General features: G+C 38.7%; 1 protein-coding gene across 2 annotated transcripts in view; it reads left to right on the plus strand.

Annotated features, from left to right (window-relative positions):
• Nucleotides 1-114: 114 nt before the first annotated feature.
• Nucleotides 115-19,707, plus strand: part of SPOCK1 (SPARC (osteonectin), cwcv and kazal like domains proteoglycan 1) — a 318,661-nt gene continuing 299,068 nt past the window's right edge. The window contains exon 1 of one of the 2 annotated variants that reach the window (XM_026858125.1): nucleotides 115-471. In XM_026858125.1, the coding sequence (XP_026713926.1) occupies nucleotides 304-471 (168 nt within the window). In that variant the 5' untranslated portion in view covers nucleotides 115-303. The remainder of the gene's footprint in view (nucleotides 472-19,707) is intronic. The other variant, XM_026858124.1, reaches the window with a different exon arrangement.

The following is a 19,707-nucleotide window of genomic DNA, read 5'->3' on the forward strand; positions in this document are numbered from 1 at the left end:
AACTGTAAAACCGTTGCCTCCCCCCCCCGGCTGGGTGTCTGCCCGCCGCCAGGTGACCTGCTTTTATTTTTTATAATTTTTATTCTTGTTACTGTTGTTATTCCCCGCCCCTCCAGGCTGGGCGGGCAGGGTGGGTCCCAGCGGACCGGGCAGCTCCGCAGCCAGAAGTTGGTGAGGGGCGTGAGGGGAGACAGACCCGAACTTGGGGTCCCTCAAACTTCCCTGCCCGAGGAAGCCGCCCCCGCGGCCGCGCCGCCGCTCCGCTCCTCTCCGCTCCTCTCCGCTCCTCTCCTCTCCTTGCAGATGTCGGGGGTGCTGGTAATCGCTGCCTGGTGCTTCCTGCAAGTGGAGAGCCGTCATCCTGAAATCATCACGAGTAATAGCAATCATGGCAATTTCCTGGACAACGACAAATGGCTGAGCACCGTTTCGCAGTACGATAAAGACAAGTACTGGAACAAATTCAGGGATGTAAGTACTTCTCCCTTTACCGCATCCTTCTTGCTTGTTCCTTTTGGCCGTAGCATCCTTTCAGCGGGAGGCTGCGGGCTTTTAGAAGCTGTGGGGAGAAGAGAGATGCAGCTTGGGCAACCGGTTGCTGCTCGTTGTGAAGGATGTTCAGAGCTGTTCGGAAGCTGGACAGTCAGTCCGGGTATTCTCGATTTACCCCAGCGATAGGGGCACTTTGGGCTCCGTGTTGGTCTCGCTGAAAGAGTATGGGCTTCAGTTTTCCTTTGGGGAGGAACTTTGAGCGAAGTTTCTGTGCCTGCTGCTTAAGAGGCTAGTTAACTGTAAAATGATGATACGGTGTGTGTGTAAGAAGGGAATATTTACCAGTTCAGGCCACAAGGTGGTAAACAGTGAAGCTTTTTTTTTTTTTGCCTGCAGATTTGGTGGAAAAAATATTTTATTGTCAATTCTGCTCATGGAGATCTTTGACGCTGGTATATATGCTTTGACTCAGGTTTTTTTCAGTCTGGAAAACAGGGGTAGCTTCAAGATGCGTTATGACATCCAAATCACTTTTTTTTTTTTAAAGCTTAAATTTAATTCTTGAATTCCCCTAGTTTGAATACAATTGCGTGTATTAAGTCAATCACTGGAGAAAGGGAAATGCAACGTTTGTGGGAAATGTAATATTTACAGAGCTTCTATTGCTTTTGTTTATACACTGAAAAAGCTTTCTTGGAGCGCACACAGAAAACGCTGCTTCAGTCTGCCCGAGGCTGGATAAGGAAAACATTACTGTTAACGTTGATCATGAGCACGTTGAGGTTAAGTGTTCTTATCGCGTGGGATTTGTGAGCTGTGGCTGGAAAGGGAAGAGCAGAGCTGGCTAGCAGCTCTGCGAGTCCTATTCTGTAACACTGTTTGTTTGGTTAGGAAGCTCTGGTGTTTTGTAATATATTAAGTTAAACTTTGATGCTTTGCGTTTGTCTCTGCGGTCTTACCACTGTATCTTACTTTGCAAAGAGGAAGCCAGAGTATTACAGTTAAATGTGATTTGTCTCCTTAGCTTATTCTCTCGACATTTTTTCTGTAGTTGTGGTCATCTCTGAGAAATCATGCTGCGCTGAATCTCAATATAACAAAGTATGGCCTTAACAAGTATCAACAGATGTGTCAGATTGTATATTTGTGTGCAGTCACTGTGATGACATCCACCCACTGGGACTGTTGAAGTTCTGTGTAATAGGTGTCTGGAAAAGCCCATGCTTTTACAGTAGCTACTATTTATTAAGGGGATTCTACAGTTAATACAGATTCATAGATTTTTACCAGGCTCCAAGGGAGTCTTTGTTAATATCTGGTTTAGTTTCCTGGGGAACGCAAGTTAAGGATTTAACTTGATGTAAAAATTCAGCAGCATTTGAAAATGGTAAATTGAATGAAGGACTGAGAAATTAATCCAAACCCACTTTTAACTAGGAACAGATTTACAGAAAGAGGCATTTTTTAACAGTCTCCTTCCAAATTGAGGCCTTGCGTTAATCACACTTTTTGAGCTTAAAGTTTTTATTTTTTTTTTTTTTTTTTTTTTTTTAAGCTTGGAGTCCTTGCAACTTCTGTTCTCATCCCCCATCCCCAATCTCACATGTGCAATTGTCAGAGAAATTATTCTACTTGCTGTGGAAGACGTTTGTGAAGATTGCCTCTTCCATGTGTTAAGGTTTCCCATCTGAAAATACTTTTATAGACTTTCTGAAAACGCTAACAAAAACTGGAAAGCCTCAAAACTCTTTTCTATAGGAAAAATCATATTATGGGGAAAAAAACCTCTTAACCAGTCCTCTGCCAAGCAAAAGCAAATAGTATAAAGTTCATGCAGAGTTTAGGTATCTTTCTACTTAGCTGTCTTAATGATTTTATTTAATTGCTTCAAAACTAGCATGTTATGAATGCATATGATTACCCATGAAACCTTTTATGGGGCAAATTAACAGATACTACTAATCACCTTCTACTAAGCTTTTTCCAAAAAGAAAATATAAAAAGCTTGCATATGGAATTAAGCTCTTAATAACTTTTCCCCAACCAAAGCGATTTACTGCATCATAATCTCCTGTGAGAGGTTCTGTGTCCACAGATGAAGACATGCATAGGTAGTGTTGCTGCCAGTGTAGTAGGTATAGGAGAGATAGCACGCTTCTTGCATGCAGAGATGTCATTAGAAGAAATCTGATCCTTGCTTCACACCTGTGTTGTCAGGGATAGATTATTAAGACATTTGTTAAAACACTGGTGAGATGCAACATAACAGGATTAACTGCTATGGATGGGGTAGACTAGCATTTCATTCATAATTGTTGAATTGTAGGGAAACTATCTTCCCTTCCTTCCCAAACTGACACTATATATATATATATATATATATATATATATATACGTATATATATATATATATATATATATATACACACACTTACATCATGACTAGATGAGGTTCTCAATGTGAGCTTTGCCCAGGAGGCTGGAGTATAGAAGAAATGTTTCAGTTAAAACCTTCTTGGGTCTGACACTATAGCTACTACAGAGCAGGAGGCCTAGTTTGTACCTTGTAAATCAGCAGAAGGAAGGTTGCAGTAATTATCATCATTACCTTTAGTAGCTTTCAGAGCTTTATGTCATGTTATATAAACAAAACTGCACAAATATTTACATAACTGTGTCTTTATGTACAGTAGGAGAAACACTCGGTGTGGAGCTCAGATTTGTTTGTTTTGGGTGTGGCCACTTTAAACTCTGTCCCTGCCTGCAGCACAAACATCTGCTCACACCTATGTGCCTATAAATCTGTTGTAATGTTGTAGTACTGGGTGGGTTTTTTTACAGATGATATATAATTGAATATAAAATTTTAAATTGGGCTTCTCTCAACTTTTTTGGGTTATTCTTTTCAAAATCAATTGGTTGGTCAACCTTATTGAGCTATTGTCCAATATGGCCTGATTTGAGAAGACAGCTATTGATCGGCTTTTTTAGTACAACCCATATTTCTTTTGGGCAAAGACAGCATGGTAGTTGCACTTAATGGCCCAGTAGCCATTACTCTTCTGTGAAAAGAGAGCACAGAAGTATACCTCATTTGAAGTCTGCATTACATCCACATAACGGGGCTAAATTTTTAAGTCTGACTGAATTTAATAGTCTGAAATGTTGACCTGTTGACATTTTCAGAAGGCCTCAAGGAATTGGTTTAAAACAGTACTTCACAATACAATCTTTTCACAATTTGAACACAATTTGTAGAATATTCAAGTGTTCCATTTAAAAAAAACCAAGCAGAGCCTGGAAATGAAGAATAAGATCAATGGGACTTACCTGTTGTGAGGCACATGCTGTTGAAAATCTTGTATATTGTCCAGCTGTCCAGTATCAATAATGGTGTAATATCTGATGTATTAATAAGCTTTCAGTACGATCTGAACTTGATAATCCTGTCTTTGACCCCTTTTTCTTGTCTGCTGTGGGTTTTCTGTGTGATAAATCACAAAATCTTAGCCTTGCCTTAAGTCCCATTTTACAGCTGGGGATGGTAGTATTTCTCTTCCTCACAGTTGTGTGTTGGAAGCTGTAAAAAAGAAAGGACAGAGCTCAGGATCTGTGGTAATATGGAATTTGTTATTCACCTAATCCATTTATTGAATGTAGCTTGATACATACTTAAGTAACTGACTAGGTCTAGTTTAATATATTTATTACTAGAAAAAGGAAAAAAAAAAAGTAAGCAAGTTGGAGTCTGTAGGACGGACTGCATCTATTTCCTTTGTATAGATTTGAGGCTTGGGAAAGCAGACATCAGGAATATGAGAACCAAATGAGACCTTGTGATATTATGAACACAAATGTTAAGGCCTCAATCTTTCAATCAAATCTGTTGAGAGATATCCTTTGGCTTAAGAGGAGTTTCAGTGCAAATTCGACACTTGAATGTGAAGTGAATTCTGATGAGTCCTAGAAAGTATTTATTATGGGAATAGCTGTACGCGTTATTGTAATAGGTCACACTGCAGCATCTCATTGCGTTCACAGAGGCTTGGCACGGAAGGCATAGAATAAGTGTCCTCTTAGTGTTAGGCCTGTCTTTAATCAAAATTATATGAACAGACTAATTCTATTACTTCTACTTGGAGTTATGTTATATTATTAATGCTTAAATAGAAAAAGGTAATAAGTTCAACTAGCTATGGATTAAACTGCAAAAAGGAAGGAAAAAAGCTAATCGAACTTGGAGGATCTAGTATAAACCATACAAGGAATATCTGTGAAGTTGAAAGCTAAGAATCTTGGCATGAACTCTGGTTTCAGTGCATGTTGATGCATGGCAGCCTGCCAGACCACGTTCTGAGCATTAACTAAGCTGTTTCTTTAAATTTTATTGCTTACAGAGTTTCAGTTCCAGGCTATCATGTTAAAACCCCTGTGCATTATATGCCTGGAGATGCTTTGAGACTATCATCTGTGTGTATACATTTCTGACTGGCTGTGGATAAACAGTTACATATAACTATCAGCAACATGAATAGTTATATATAAATAGATTAGATTAGGTACTAGATTTTCCAGGTTGGTCATGGACTACCATCCCCTGATGCAATCCACTGAAGGGACGATTTGTTGGTTATTCATGTATGTCACGTTTCTGAGCCTGTAAATTCCTCCTCACACCTGATCAGATGTACCAGTGATAGGTGATAAGCAAATACAGGACTAGGAACTGTGGGACCTATATTGTTCCAGCTTTGCCACTGATGGATTGTTGGGATTTGGGCTGGCTTTTCACACTTCTTCACTGCTTTTCCTCTTGTTGCGCTTTCTCTGATTTGTTTAGCCAAAAATTAGAAGTGTGGTAGTGAAACTTGATAGCAGAGAGCTGGAAAACATGACCAATACTGAGAAGGGTTGGAATACCAAGCAGGAAGAATTGGAAGACCTTGGGAACTCAAGTAATATAAATGAAATGAAATTTAAAAGTACAAAGTAGAAGGTCATGGAATTGAGAGCTAAGACGAATTTATTCTCAGTCCTGGCAGCTCAGCTTGAAATAGACGAGAGGGAAAACCTGTGTACTTTCATTGATTTGCAGAGTTACTCTAACAAAAGTAATGCTACTCTGAGGAGAGCAGATATATTGTAGGAATGCATAAAATGAAAGATTTCTGGTTCTGTTGAAGAAATAAAATTGTAAAATGTATGAGACAGAATATTTAATTAAAAATATGAGCACTTCTGATCACTGAAATTCAAGAAAGACAAGTTTTTATGGAGTTGGTAAGCAAAGGCCTTCCAGCATCATAGGGGAAAATAGTCTGTTTTAAAATAGTATACTATATTACTTTACTCACACAAAGCTGATTGTGTAAGAGTAGATTTGCTTCAGAACGTTTATTGAGAGGGACAGCAAAAGCTGCCTTGTGTGAAGCCGAGATAAAGAAAAACTTAGATAATTGGTGACAAAAATAACCTTATTCCTGAATTCAGGAAAGTTACCTTAATGAGCACTTTGGTTTCAATATGTAGTTTGTATGTTAACAAAAAAATTATGATGTAGTAAACTGTAAGAAAACCTGGATTTGGGGATTCTAGAGGCCTTGGAGTTTTATATCACACGTGTCTGTTCATTAAGTTGAAAGCCCCTTGCAGATGGTTGTCTTGCTCCCTATCCATACAGCTGCAGGTGTGATGGAACCTGCCATACCCAATATCCCCTGATCCTTCGGGATTTTTGAGCTAACAGTTCATTTGTGTTGCCTGGGTTCTTTCTACTCTCGCTGCCCTGGCAGATCCATGTATTCAGTGTGGTCTCACTACATTAGGACTCAGCTAATTTCAAGATACACAAAGGGGAAGATACTTAGTTTGGGATTGCATTTTCTTTGTCTGTGTTGTATTTAGGTCTACAGGCAGAATGAAGTATTTTTCTGCTAACAGTTTATTACAAGAACACCACATTTTCTACTTTCTTCACCTCAAGTGTAAGCACAGGTTTGTCTGTGATTCAGTAATCAATAAATTCAATACATGTATTCCTGGAGAAACCATTCAGGCCCTGCTAATTATGTAGTGAAGATAGTCATGGGGAAGGTTACAATCCACTTGAAGAATACCTGTTAGGTAGGTAACGGGTGTACCCAGTCAGTAAAGTGGCTGGGTTATGTGATGGGACACAGGCACCTCAGGCTTGCTTTCCAGATTATCATTGCAAACCCACCTTGAGATTTAATTGAAGGTGAAGATTGTGTGCATGGATTCCAGTAGATCTGGAGTGATGTACAACAGAGTTGAAATGTGATTTATTAAGTCTACCCAGACACTCTGAGCATAGGTTGTCTCTTAGGGCAATTCTTACTCAACAGAGGGACAGGGCTGGAATATAAATGCGATTGAAAATTACAGCTGAGATGTACTTGCCATGAAGTTTAAAAGAATAGCAAACCATGAGACTGAATCTGTGCAAATATAATTCATAATCAGCTTCTTACAAACAAGAGAGATATGCTTACTAAAAATGCCCTTCTCAAACTTAACATTTTCCTTCTGCAGTGGACGAGGGAAAAATAATGGCATTTATATCAGAATAATTAATTTGGGAGGTACAGAGAGCCAGATTTTTGTAATTAACTGACACTTATCCAGCTTCCCTAGGAATTACCTAAGACTCCAAAGCTAAATAGGTCAGTAGAAAACTAGAGTGTTAATTTCTGTATAATACGTATAATAGATATTATAACTGGAATAGTTTTCACACTTAGAGAAATGTTCTGAAGACTGCAGTCACAAATCATACCCCTGCTACAACATTCTGTAGATTTGAAGTTTTCACTAAAATGTTTCAGAAGTTTTTAGAGTAACCGTTCTTGTATTCTACTGCTTTTCCCACCCCACCCCCCTTATAGGATTTCTTTTCCATAGGGGCTTGCTTTATTATAAATTTAAACTGTAATTTTGTCAGATTCCTGGGAGATGAATCTTCTGTTCCATTTTTGCATGTAGACTGTATGTGCTAAGAGTTGCAGCAGGAGCTTTAGGAAATAAAATGATGTGAAGAGCACGCTGCACCTTTGTAAGGACAAAAGAGAAACCTTTTGTTTCTTGATGAGCATGAGGTTAAAAATAGATTAAAAAAAAAAAGTGGAAGAACCAGTTTTGATGTATTACATTATTCGCACCTTTGGGGCAGGGGGGACAGAAAAAACAGCAAATCAAAATCCGATACACAGTTGTGGGATAGATTTTGTTTATGTATTTGTCAAAACTCACTCTTGTAAAAGGAAAAAAGAGGGTAAAAAACCCTGACGATATAAAATGGGTGGATTGAAAATAGTCCTAGGAAGCTGAGTTCTGATGTCTGTTAGTGTAACAGCTGTTATTAGGCTCAAGTGTCCATGAGTAAATAATACTAGTTTTTATTTCAGGTAAATTGTCCAGAATTAGGGTTGAGAAAATCAGTCTCATTATTCTCAAGTGCCAAAAGTTAAAGCTTGGTTATGATGCTATGTTTTGAACATCAGGGAGATTATTGCCTTTTTTGTCTCCGATAGTTTAACTGTTTGCTCTATATTTATGGTTTTAACCAGGAGGCTAGAAATATGTCATTTCAGTCAGTGCATCTTTAACAATGTATGCATTTTTTGAGGATAAAATACAAGACAGAATTCAGGGCGGGGCAGCTGAGCTGCTTTTACAAGAGGCAGGACTTCATGGGGGAAATGGAGGTCAAATATTATATCTAGGGCATGAAAACTCTTTTTGATAACATGTGTTTATTCAAGGGCTGTGATTATGTCTTCCCTTGTGTTATCAAAAATGAGATTTGCCCAAAAGAGCTGTGGTGAGGCCTTGGCTATATTCAAGCTGATGACCAAATTCTCAAAGACTTTAGCGAGCCCCGAGTTTGATTCTCATAGTCCTCATTTTCTTGTTCTTCTAGACAAAGAACAACTGTGCATGAAAGAACCAGTTAGATTGAACAGTTCTTTTTGGCTTTTGGAGGACATTGTGTAATTGGAAAAGGCTGAAAGATCAGGTGTCTGGGCAGCATAAATAGAAGCAGCTCCCTCAAAGTCCCTGGAAGAATCAACCTATCAGAAAATCAAACATATACAGTCTACAGAATACACATTTTATGGGTTCCAAGCAAAACAAGAAAGTGAAGTTGAAACACAGAGAATGCTGCTGCCCCCAGTGTGAATTTCTGTACTTTCAGCACTTAACTGTTTCAGCTTTATTGCTGAGAAGTTACCAAGTCTTAACTTGGTAAGTAGTCTGTCATCGGGTAGATAACTCCAGCATTTATCATTGCTGGATTTGCTGCTGCAGGTCGACAGCTAAAATTAAATTACGCATTTGGACTGAACATCTAATGTCTAATGAGTTTCAAGGCTAAGATATGATTCCAAATTCAGTTTACAGATAAATTGCTAAGCTACTGAATAGAGGTTTTGGCAGGGAGTAGATTGGTCTTTTATCTGTCACTTCTACAGCTTGGTTTGTAATCTAGGATAACAGAAAATCATTCTCATTAAATAGGTACAAGGGGGCATCAATTAATTCTGTGATCTTAGCTGTCCTTTTAATGAACTTAGTGTCATAAATCCACTGATTGCTGTCTCCTGGGCAGATAGAAAAATACTTTATTAAAAATTACTGTTAGAGTAACTGCATTCAGAATGGTTTTCAAAAAAGGTTTGAATCTATCATGGTTCACAGACAAACACGGGGATTGGCAGATGTAGCGATACCTGTCTGTCTATGCAGGTTATTTTGAAACTGTTAATCAGGAAATTCAGCTGTGTATACAATTTCTTTTGAAATTACACAACATATTCTGTGAATAGTTTTTATGTGCTTTTTAGCTTGGAGATCTGTCTTTGCCCTTGCCTTCCCCGACTTCCATTGGCTATTCAGAGGTTTTTCAGCATTGTCTTCTGGTGCTTGTATGTTGTCACCTCTGCCTTTCTCTTCAAGCTGTAGCAGTTAGACAACTTGAACCTGAATAGAAGATTGAGGTAGAGAGGTGGAGGCAGCTACAATCACTGGAACTGGGTTGAGGGGATGCTTAAATTTTAGAGAATGGACTGGGAGGGAAGCTGAAAATTACAATTGCAGGATTAAGAAGAAATGAGGCTGAGTTGCTTGTTCAAGGGAGCAAGTGGAAAATAATGTTTTTAGAGTAGTGTTCCTGTGTGTACTAGAGATGTTGAAGGTCTTGGTATAATTTGATTGCAATTGGTAAATATTAATAAAAAAAAATCACTTTTAGAGCTTTCAGAAATGCCTGTCATTTTCCTGTTTGATAACAAAAGCCTGTTGTACTTTGAACACTCATTTCTAGGACAACTCTTGTTAGTCTTCCAGCCTTTGTGTATGTGCCAGTACCTCCTGTACTGTACGCCCCTGTCCTTGCTCGTCTGGGCGCTGTGCTGAGCGTGTCTGCTGGTGGCAGGAGCTGGCCAGGGTGTGGGCCAGGCTGGGGAAGACCCCTCTGGCTCGGGTAGGAATGGCTCAGCTTTTGTGGTGGTCTTTGCTACAGCTCAGAGCACTCTCCCGATGTGGGCAAGCACATGGGGATGTAGAGCTAGGTTAGACAGATGTGGAAGCAGAGGATAAAGCTAGTTTAGAGTTATCCATCAAGCTAATGCCAGATCTAACAACAAAATTTATGTCGTGTAAGTCCCAGGACAGTGCTCTTCTACTGAGCTATGTACTGGGTTAGAATACAGAAAGACAAAGCTTAACAGGACTGTATCCTTCCTTCCCCTGGATAAATGTGCCAGTATCTGACAGCAGTGTTTATTGGGTCAACTTAATTTCTTGTTTGATAACATAAGCTTCACTCAAGGCATATAAGGAATAAATTTAGTTCTTTTTCTTCTAAGTGAAGGCAGGGTAACCGATCCTTTTGCTGCTAGGTAGACATTATGTATTTATTTAATACTATGTAGGTACAGCTAGTTTGGCATCATAGTGAAGGGGGACTCAGTACTTCCTGGTTAAGCAAAGACATTAGGCAAAGCAGACTTTGTATCTCATTTTATTTCAATGTTAAACTACATCTGGTGAAACTGATGACTCTTAGGATTTATAAAATCTACTGATCTCTTTAAAACTTGTTTCAAATGGCTAAAAAAATTGTTTCATGTAAAAGAACACTGGGGTGCTGCATTCAGTAAGGATATCTATAGGCACAGGATAATTAGTGATTTAAATACAGAATTGGCTGTTGTATTCCTTAAACACAGCCATGAATCTTCACATTATAGTTCACTCAGGACAGCAGCATCCAGAAAGAAATCATGTCACATTTAATTAGAATAAATATAAACTGGAAAAATACTGCACAACTGTCAGTTATGCGTATAACTGCAGTTCTGCAGCATGAAGGAAACGGGTAAACCAGATATATTTGCTCACAAGGAACTATATAGTAATACAGATCAGTGGCCACAGATTTATTAGTCTCTTCATGCTTATATAACAGAGTTAAGTTGCATATAACAAGATGCTTAATGGTTTATTTTGATTGGAATATGAGGCAAGATGGGATGAAATAATGATCCTTATGTGACACAAATATCTATTTTTGTATCTAGTCTCCTTTTCTTCCTATAAAGCCTTTGGCTCTTCTTATGAAGAGGTGCTTTGTGTCTTATGCATATGTTTTATCTTAACATTAAAATGATTGGCAGAGTGAAGATTTTTGTGTCTTGTAATGAACTTCTTATAACCTGAGATGAAAAGTAATCTTTTTCACTCGGAGATAGTGCTGTTAGAGATCGTGACTAAGCATTTTCTATCCAGGTGCAATGCCTTGTAAAAGAGAAAAGAAGTTGGAACACAAGTACAAGAAACTTTAATGGGTATAAATGGACAGTTTTTAAGCATTTGTAAAGAGATAATATAAACAATTTAAGAACCATTATAAAATATATTGAAAACTTCACTTCTAAAGCAACATCTGCCATGATAAATAGTCTCATCTCTGTATGAAGAGAAAAATATCAAACAAATTCTTATAGGTCATATTCTGCTATTAGTATTTTTTTAAGTGACTGCAGAACCTTAGCATTAATTTCTGTTGAGATACTCCATCCATGGTTTAACAGCAGAATATGGTCCTATGTAATAAAGAATGAGCAATATTTTATTACAACAGGGCAGTGTACAAAGTGATAGATGTGGCATGTGCTCAGTATGGCTGTAGTTTCCATTAAGAATGAAAGAAACTGCAAACAGGAAGCAATTTTGAAACCTACCTCCATCATGGCAAAACCATTACTGATATATCCGTGATGGCGCAGGTGATGTGTTCTATCCAGGATGATGCAAGATTGTCTATAAAATCTGAACTCAATAAGGAGATATGTAGATATAAAATAAGATACTAAGCTGAAGCCTCAGGGCATGGCTGACATTAAAGCTGAAGCTTCCTGAAATTAGGAGTTACTGAAACTGATAGAATAAATGTGTTTTCCTCAGTTATTCCTTCAGAAGAGAAATGACAGGTGCAAGCAAATGAAAAAAAAAACCCAACCCCCAAAACAACAAACCAAAGCAAAACAAAAAAGAAACCACAAACAACAAAACCCCCCAAAACATACAGTCTCTGTCATAGGTAAATGAATGCTAGTAAACTTAGTGGGTCCAGCCAGAGGGTTCATAGCTGAGATGGAGACATGCTCTGTTAAGTGAGAAATCACTGTTGGAATGATCTTTCTGAAAGCCCAGAGATCTCTTCTCATGGGAAATGCTTGGCAGAAAGAGGAAATGGAGAACATGAGATATGCCTCTGTGTGCATCGAGGTAAAGAATTTCCAACCACAGACATAATGGGAAAGAGGTAGATAAGGAAAAACATCTTCTGCTTTATTAGAGAGGATTCCAAAATGGTAGGTTGATGGTGTTAGGGTCAGAGGAAGAGGAAAGCAGGAAGAGACTTGTATAAAACTGAAGGTTAGTTAGCTGCTGATCAGTATCCTGCATGACCCTGAGCTGACCGTACATGTTTTGGACTCCAAGAATCACCACTGGCTTATTGCCAGAGGACAAGCTATTGAACATCTGCCTTTATGTGGTCTTCCTTCTGTGTGACGTGTGCATTGTGTGGTGGGTGGTATTGCTTTTCGAGGTAAACAGCAAAGATGCATTGGAGAAAGAATACATGTGCTTTAATCACTTTTTTTTCCTTGCAATGTAGTTGTGGGTATCTGTAGCATTCATAATTAGCAGTGGAACAGATGGCAAAAGCTTGGTTTAAAACAGAGCATCCATTGAGTGATCATGTGCTGCTGAAAGCTTATTTGGGAAGCAGTTTGCTCTGTTCCCTTGGATGGTGCTCTAATACAGTTGTGCAGGAGTAAAATAGGAAAAGAATTTGTAACAGTTGGTATAATTCAGTGTGTAGTACATATATAAAGTATGGAAAACATCTAACCTTTCAAAACATCTCTTGGATGCTAGTGTCTCATGCAGCACAAGGATGAATTTCAACCTTCATTGTCCTGCATAGCTGAAACCTGTTATATATTCATATATAGGGTAAATATAACAAAATGTCCATAAGATTTCTCCTTCCCCTGCCCTTGTTTCTGCACAGAAAGGAACAATCCTGTTCTCTGCTCATAGTTTGGTAAGTATTGTACTGTTGCTTATTTAAAAAAAACCCCACAACAACCAAACAACAAAGTAAATCAAAAAATCCCTATATATATTTTGCTTGTGTGCTTCTAACATTAGCATTGTGTTGCAATTTTTCAAAGCTAGAAAACATGAGAGGATTTTGTCGGCATTTCACCATGACACTTGTTTCACATAGAAAGCCAGAGGGCAAAACAAAGTGGTTTCTTTTGGTCCATGTAATCTTTTTAGAAAACAGTGGTAGCCCTGCAGGCACAATCACCGAGATTTGTATGAGGTAACGTTCGGAATGATGAGATCTCAGATGTAAAGGCTGATTGATTGGTTGTGTTTCCATTCTCCAAATTCAAAACTTAAAAATATTTGATTTTAAGGAGAGACAGGAGCAAGGAGGTTGCTAAAGAGAAAATACTCTAAATATATTTTTCATCAATAAAGTGAAAATATGGTATTCTCTATCCCAAAAGAACAGGATGGATTATTGCAACCATCCAATCTAGTCAAGATCACATTTTCTTTTTTCTTTTTTCCTTTTTTTTTCAAAGATAAATGAACCCATGTTGAGATGTTTATCTCTGTGAGATGACGTGTATTTACCTTCAAGTCACAGTGAATTGGGTATTCTCTTAGTCTGTGAAATTATTTCATATCACTCTTTCTCCCTGCAGGCTCTATGGACGAAAAACAACGCTGTGAAAACAGTGGTGCCATTCCCTCTACATATGGAATATTTTGGGCAGTATCTGTAATAGCTAATGAAATGATCTTTGATAGTTCCTATTTTTCTCTATATGCTGAACTATAAATTTAAATATGTTTTGAACTGTGTTTTCGTTTTCCATCATAAACACCCTGTATCTCCTCACAATAAGTAATTCATAGAAAAAACATGTAGTTTTGTGTTTGCCTAGGCATCTTTCTAATCTCCAATTTTTCTGTAAAACTGACTCAAAATTTTTCCAGTATGAAAATGAAAGTTTCCAAATGGGCCAGTTTCTTCATTGACAAGATTGAATGAATTGTTTGTGCTTATTCAGTTCAATTGACAGGTTTTTTAGTTCTTGAATGCATTTAGATTGTAAACTACTTGGGGTGGAACACTCGTATGTGTTTGCCTGTGCAGAAGTCAACTCACTGGGGACTATCATCTTTGCGAAGGCTGCTGACCAATACAAATTTTGTAATATAAATAATCAATCTTTATCACCAGTTGATGTGGTCAGTAGTAGAACTAAATGAAAATATCTGTGTCAATATGGGGTCTTTGTTGACAATCTCTGTGCCCTCTCAGTATGTTGCTGTCATTAGGAGTGTTTGCTCAGACTAGAAACAAACTTCAGCTAAGTTTACTGAAACAACAGCACTTGCACAGAGTTTGACTTCTCCTGGGCCCCGTGCACCATCCCTTTCCTCTCATAGACCTCATAAAACCAGTTCAGGTTCAGGAGTAGCGTTTTCTAAGTTAGCTGAAGTATTTTCAATTTAGTATGGAATGAAGTATTTTCAATTTAGAGATTATCAGAACAGTCATGACCATCATGTTCTTGTGTAACAGCGTTCTGGTCATCTTAGTATTCAGCTACAAGAGTTTAAAAAGTGATATAATTTCAGTTGCCCCATAACAGAATTAAGTCTGAGCTGCTTCAGACTTTAGCCAGAAACACTTTCCTGACCAAGAGTGTTCAGAAATTATTAAGCTTATTACAACCACTTGAGCCAACTGGTTCATGTGTCTTAGGAACTTTGCACAGAAGAGTTCCACTCTCTCCCTTGTCCTTGAAGCTAAGTCAGTGAATATTTAAGATGCCTTTTCTCATCATGATTCCTGAACAATGGCTCTTAGTTGCATCTTCATGGCTTCAGAAGATGTTTCTTAATTGCTGAAACTATGAAATATCAAGACAAAATGACTTATCACCTAGGATTTGAAGTTACTGCAGCTGTGCTGCTTGCAACTGCCTTGAAAGGCTGAAGAATTACATATCATTCCCTGTAATGATACGGCTTACCACTACATGCCGAGCTGCAGAATTGTTCCTTTCACGTTAGACTATAACTTGCGCTAATGTGACTGTGCCAGAAACCGGGGATGAAATGAAGACCACCTAACCCACTCCCAGTGCTGTTGGCAGAGTAGTACTTAGGACTGTTTATTGACTAGCTGAAGATACTTTGAGAAAGCATGGGGGACATACCACAAAAAAATACGGGGAGTTGGAGACCTGACTTATTCTTTTTGAAAGGATCGTTAAGTTACTCCATTCAGCAGTAAAACATAAAAAATACGGTATGGTGCTGTAGAAAACCACATGAAACCCAACGACAGGGAGTAAACAGCTTAGTGTTAACAATTTGGAGGAATGACAGGAGGGAGAATAAAAAGGAATTTCGTAAAGCAAATTTTCATTTGCTGCCTAGGGAGTATTTCTTTCTAGGAGAAGGGAGAATGCAAGTTGTTACTTTTGTTCCAAAACACTGTTTATAGAGTGAATTCCTGATTTGGAGGAATTACTACCTTCCTGAGCTTTCTAGCAAGGCAAATGCAGTGTTAAACCATGTAACATTTGCACCCTGCTGTGATCATACAACTCTTTCTCCTCCCACCTCCTTTACATATGTCAGCAGCAGTGCTAGGCCTTTGCCTGCTTACCATTTCTAAGCTCTACAAATCCTTTTTACTGGGCTTGTACACCGAGACCACAGAGGTAGGAAATGGATAGTGACTTCCTCTATATTCCTGTATAGAACACGCAACTGCCTAGCCCTTCATCCATGTCTTCCAGTTCATCACTCCTTGTAATTCCGACACTGATTTCAGTTCTGTGCTTAGTTGAGGGTGCTTATATTATCTTTTGCTTTCTCATGCACACAGTATGTAAATAGAAAAAGCTAGAGGGCTACAGGAATAGCTCCTCCTTCATTTCAGCCTCATCATTTGTGTTACATAAATGGTTTTATTTTTATTTTCTACTTTCACTTTCTGAAAAGCAAAGCAAAATATGTGGATTTTTAATCCCTAAAGTCTTGTTTTTACGGTACTGAATATAAGAAAAAGAAGGCTGTTTTCCAGAGATAGACCTTAGATCATGCTTCAAAAAAGCATAGTAAATTCACAGAAGTGAAGCAGTGGGAGCTGTCGCTATAATTTGGATAATAAAAACTATAAGAAAATGCCAGACTAAAAGTCATGGCCAGCCTCACTTAACAAATGCAATGGCAAACTACCAGTCAGTATTAAAAAGAATATCCAACTGATGCTCCTTTTATCCCTGTACAATTGGCAAGGTTCCTAGATTGGTGCCTTAGAGAGTGTTGATACTTGGCCTGGATATGACTGCACATAAAGTGGACTAGGCCGCTAAATCATTTGGCACTTCTGAAAATTTTATCCCAGGAGAACACTGGGATTGCCACTTCTCTCTGTTGAGTAGGATGGCTGCTCTGGGAGCGGAATCCTAATGTGTTTGAGACCTGAGTGAAAAGAACCCGCTAGCACTTGCAAGTGTTTCCTAAGTTCTGACAGTATGAAGCACTAACGTCATAAAATTGTAGAATGGTTTGGGTGGGAAGGGACCTTAAAGACCATCCAGTTCCAACCCCCCAGCCATGGGCAGGGCCACCTTCTAGCCCATGTTGCCCAAAGCCCGTCCAACCTGGCCTTGAACCCTTCCAGGGAGGGGGCAGCCACAGCTTCTCTGGGCAACCTGTGCCAGGGCCTCACCACCCTCACAGCAAAGAATTTTGTCTTTACATCTAATCTCAATCTCCCCTCTTTCAGTTTAAAGCCATTACCCCATATCCTATCCCTATACCCCCTGATAAAGAGTCCCTCCCCAGCTTTCCTGTAGCCCTTTTAAGTACTGGAAGGCTGCTCTAAGGAAGGTCTCCCTGGAGTCTTCTCCAAGCTGAACAGCCCCAACTCTCTCAGCTTGTCTTCATAAGAGAGGTGCTCCAGTCCTCTGTCTCTATTATGGTGATTCTGAGGGTAAAAATATCTGAGACGAAAACAACCAACTCAGATTAAAACTGGTTCTGGCAGATTGTTTCACACTTAGAAGCGATTATTTCAAGCCATTGTCTAAGATGCAAAGTTTTAAGCCTAAATATAAGCCTGCTTGGGTAAGTTTTACTGTTTATTCTTACTGAAAAATCTGTAGTATTTTTCATCAAAAATGTTTCAGGAATCTGCATGCACATTTTATAAAGATGTCATCTGTAGAATGAATTTACCTTGTTCTCTAAGAGCTGCTTTGTCATCAAAGATATATTCAGAAGCAAAACAAGCTGCTTTTGTTACCATTGTCCTTGCTATCAACTAGACATATTCTATGATTCTATAATATTGTTTTAGTTTCTTCTCATAAATAACTGGTACTCCATCTGTTCCTTTGCTGTACTTTGCAGCGAGCTACACTGCGAGGGAATCCCTTATAACGTGTTGAACTCTCGTATAGAAATAATACTGTGATAACAGAGGCCAAACTTTCATGATTTCTGGTGATATGAATTTTAATGTGATACTAGAGCTGAAAAGAGTCTTTGAGAATGGAAAATAGGTGTTTCCTACCTCCATTTTGAAGTGTGGTCTAGAGAAAGTAAAAACCAGTAACTGCCCTTTATTCTTCCTTCTGGTGACCAGTTCTCTGACTTTCACCTATTTGGTGACTATTTTATACTCAAGTGTCTCTGAAAAACAAAATTATCTTCTTCCTCCACACAAGGTTAGGTCAGTATTTCTGAAAGAGTTGTTACTAGTATAAATTATCTTGCAGGCAATGCTCTCTCCCTTTGGAAACTCTGGACTGACATGTAAAATCCTGTATTTGGAATATTCATCCACAATATAGGGATAGGTGATATGCTCCCTGAAAGAGATTTAGTTCATAAAATATTTTGGCTCATGCCCTAGATAAGGCGATCTTCGTAGAACTAAAGCATCTTGGATTACAGCATCTAATGCTGGATCCATTTTCAATGACAAGAGAACAGACAAGATCTCTCTGAAAGCTCTTGATGTGAGAAAGTTTCTCCTTGAATTATCCACCTGTCCAGCTAGTCTCTTGACTTATTTGAGCATCCTTTATGTAATGGCTACTGGGGAGGAAGAACAGAGAGTCTGCTGGGAGTCCAGATTCTCCAATAATTAATAAGCCACTAGATAATGCTGTTTCAGCATGATCAAAACTGTGGGTCTGTGCAGCCCTTTTCAAATAGGGACTTGACTCTTGGCCCTTGCTTAAGACTTGACTGAGCACCTACAGTGTCACACTGTTCTCAAAGTATGTTCTTTCTGTTCTTTAAGGCTTCCTGCTTTGTCTCCAGGTTCCTGGGAAGCCGTCTACGCTTATTTATGTCTGAAGCTGACTTTTAAGTAAGACCTCAGCTCTCAAGGAAAGAAAACATTTTAAAGGATTTCTCATCAAAATGTTGTTAGCAAGTCATACTTAAAAATAAACTGCTTTTCTCCTTCCCTCCTTTCTAGAGGGAGCTGAGAGGACACCACCAGTTGAATCATCCGTCTGAGTCATGCAAACAGCTGTCATTGTTAGATGTAAAGATGAACTAAAAAGCTGTCATTTGCTTGGGAGTATTTTTATACTTGACTCACTTGTCCAGTGAAGGGGAGAGGTGTTTTTTTTTTCTTTTTGCCTCCTTTCACATGGAAAATTACAGTGAAGTCATGTGTTGTGGTAATGGCTATAAACTCTGCTACTGAAAAAGCTTTACAGAATTTTTTTTTTTTTTTTTTTTTTCACTTGTGCACAAGCTCTGTGAGGCCCTGTGCTGACATCCATGTGGTCCTTCCCTCAAAATGTCTGGGTCTGTGCAAGTATCTTCTCCGCAACTGTGTGCTGCCCGCAGTAATTCACTCTTGCATCTGGACTGTAAATATGGACCACACTCTCATCCTGACATCTAACACTTCACCCTCAAGGTGTTTTTTGTTTGTTTTTTTTTTTTTTTCCCCTGCCCTTCTTCATCTCTTTTTTTATTCTCTCTTAGTTTATATTTCTGTATCTCTTGTAGTTGACTCTGCAGCACCTTCTTTACTTAGCACTTCTCACTATTTTTTTCCATACTCTTTCTTCGCTTTGTCATCTCTGTTGTCCATCCTCTTTCTTTCCTGCCTTCTTTTAGCCAGATCCCATGAGTTTACTACCAATACTGCTAGGCAGTAAGTCACAACAGCATGGAGCTATTGTAACAAACTGATAACCATGTGGTCAGTCTGGTTTTTAAACCTGGCTCACTGAAAACTATGGTATATTCCTGCACTGCACAACACAGAGTAGCAGCACATGAAGAGTAAGCCAGTGCTGCAAGATGACACAACCTTGGCAAAAGACAGAAGAAGTTCAGAGACTACTTTAGAGTCCTAAATTCTCTAATACTCTGTCAAATTTATAATTGTGAGCATTTGTTTAAGCTCCTTAATCACGGCTTCACAAAAAAAAAACAACCCACCAAACAAAGGGAGTTTTGAAAAACTGTCTAGCTTGTGACATAAAAGAAAATCCCTACTTGCAGTTCAAGAGAGTGGAAAGGGGATGAAGATGCAGCTAGTTTTTA

This window comes from Athene cunicularia (assembly GCF_003259725.1).
Source record: "Athene cunicularia isolate RWA chromosome 13 unlocalized genomic scaffold, athCun1 chr13_part1, whole genome shotgun sequence".
Lineage (NCBI taxonomy): Eukaryota > Metazoa > Chordata > Aves > Strigiformes > Strigidae > Athene > Athene cunicularia.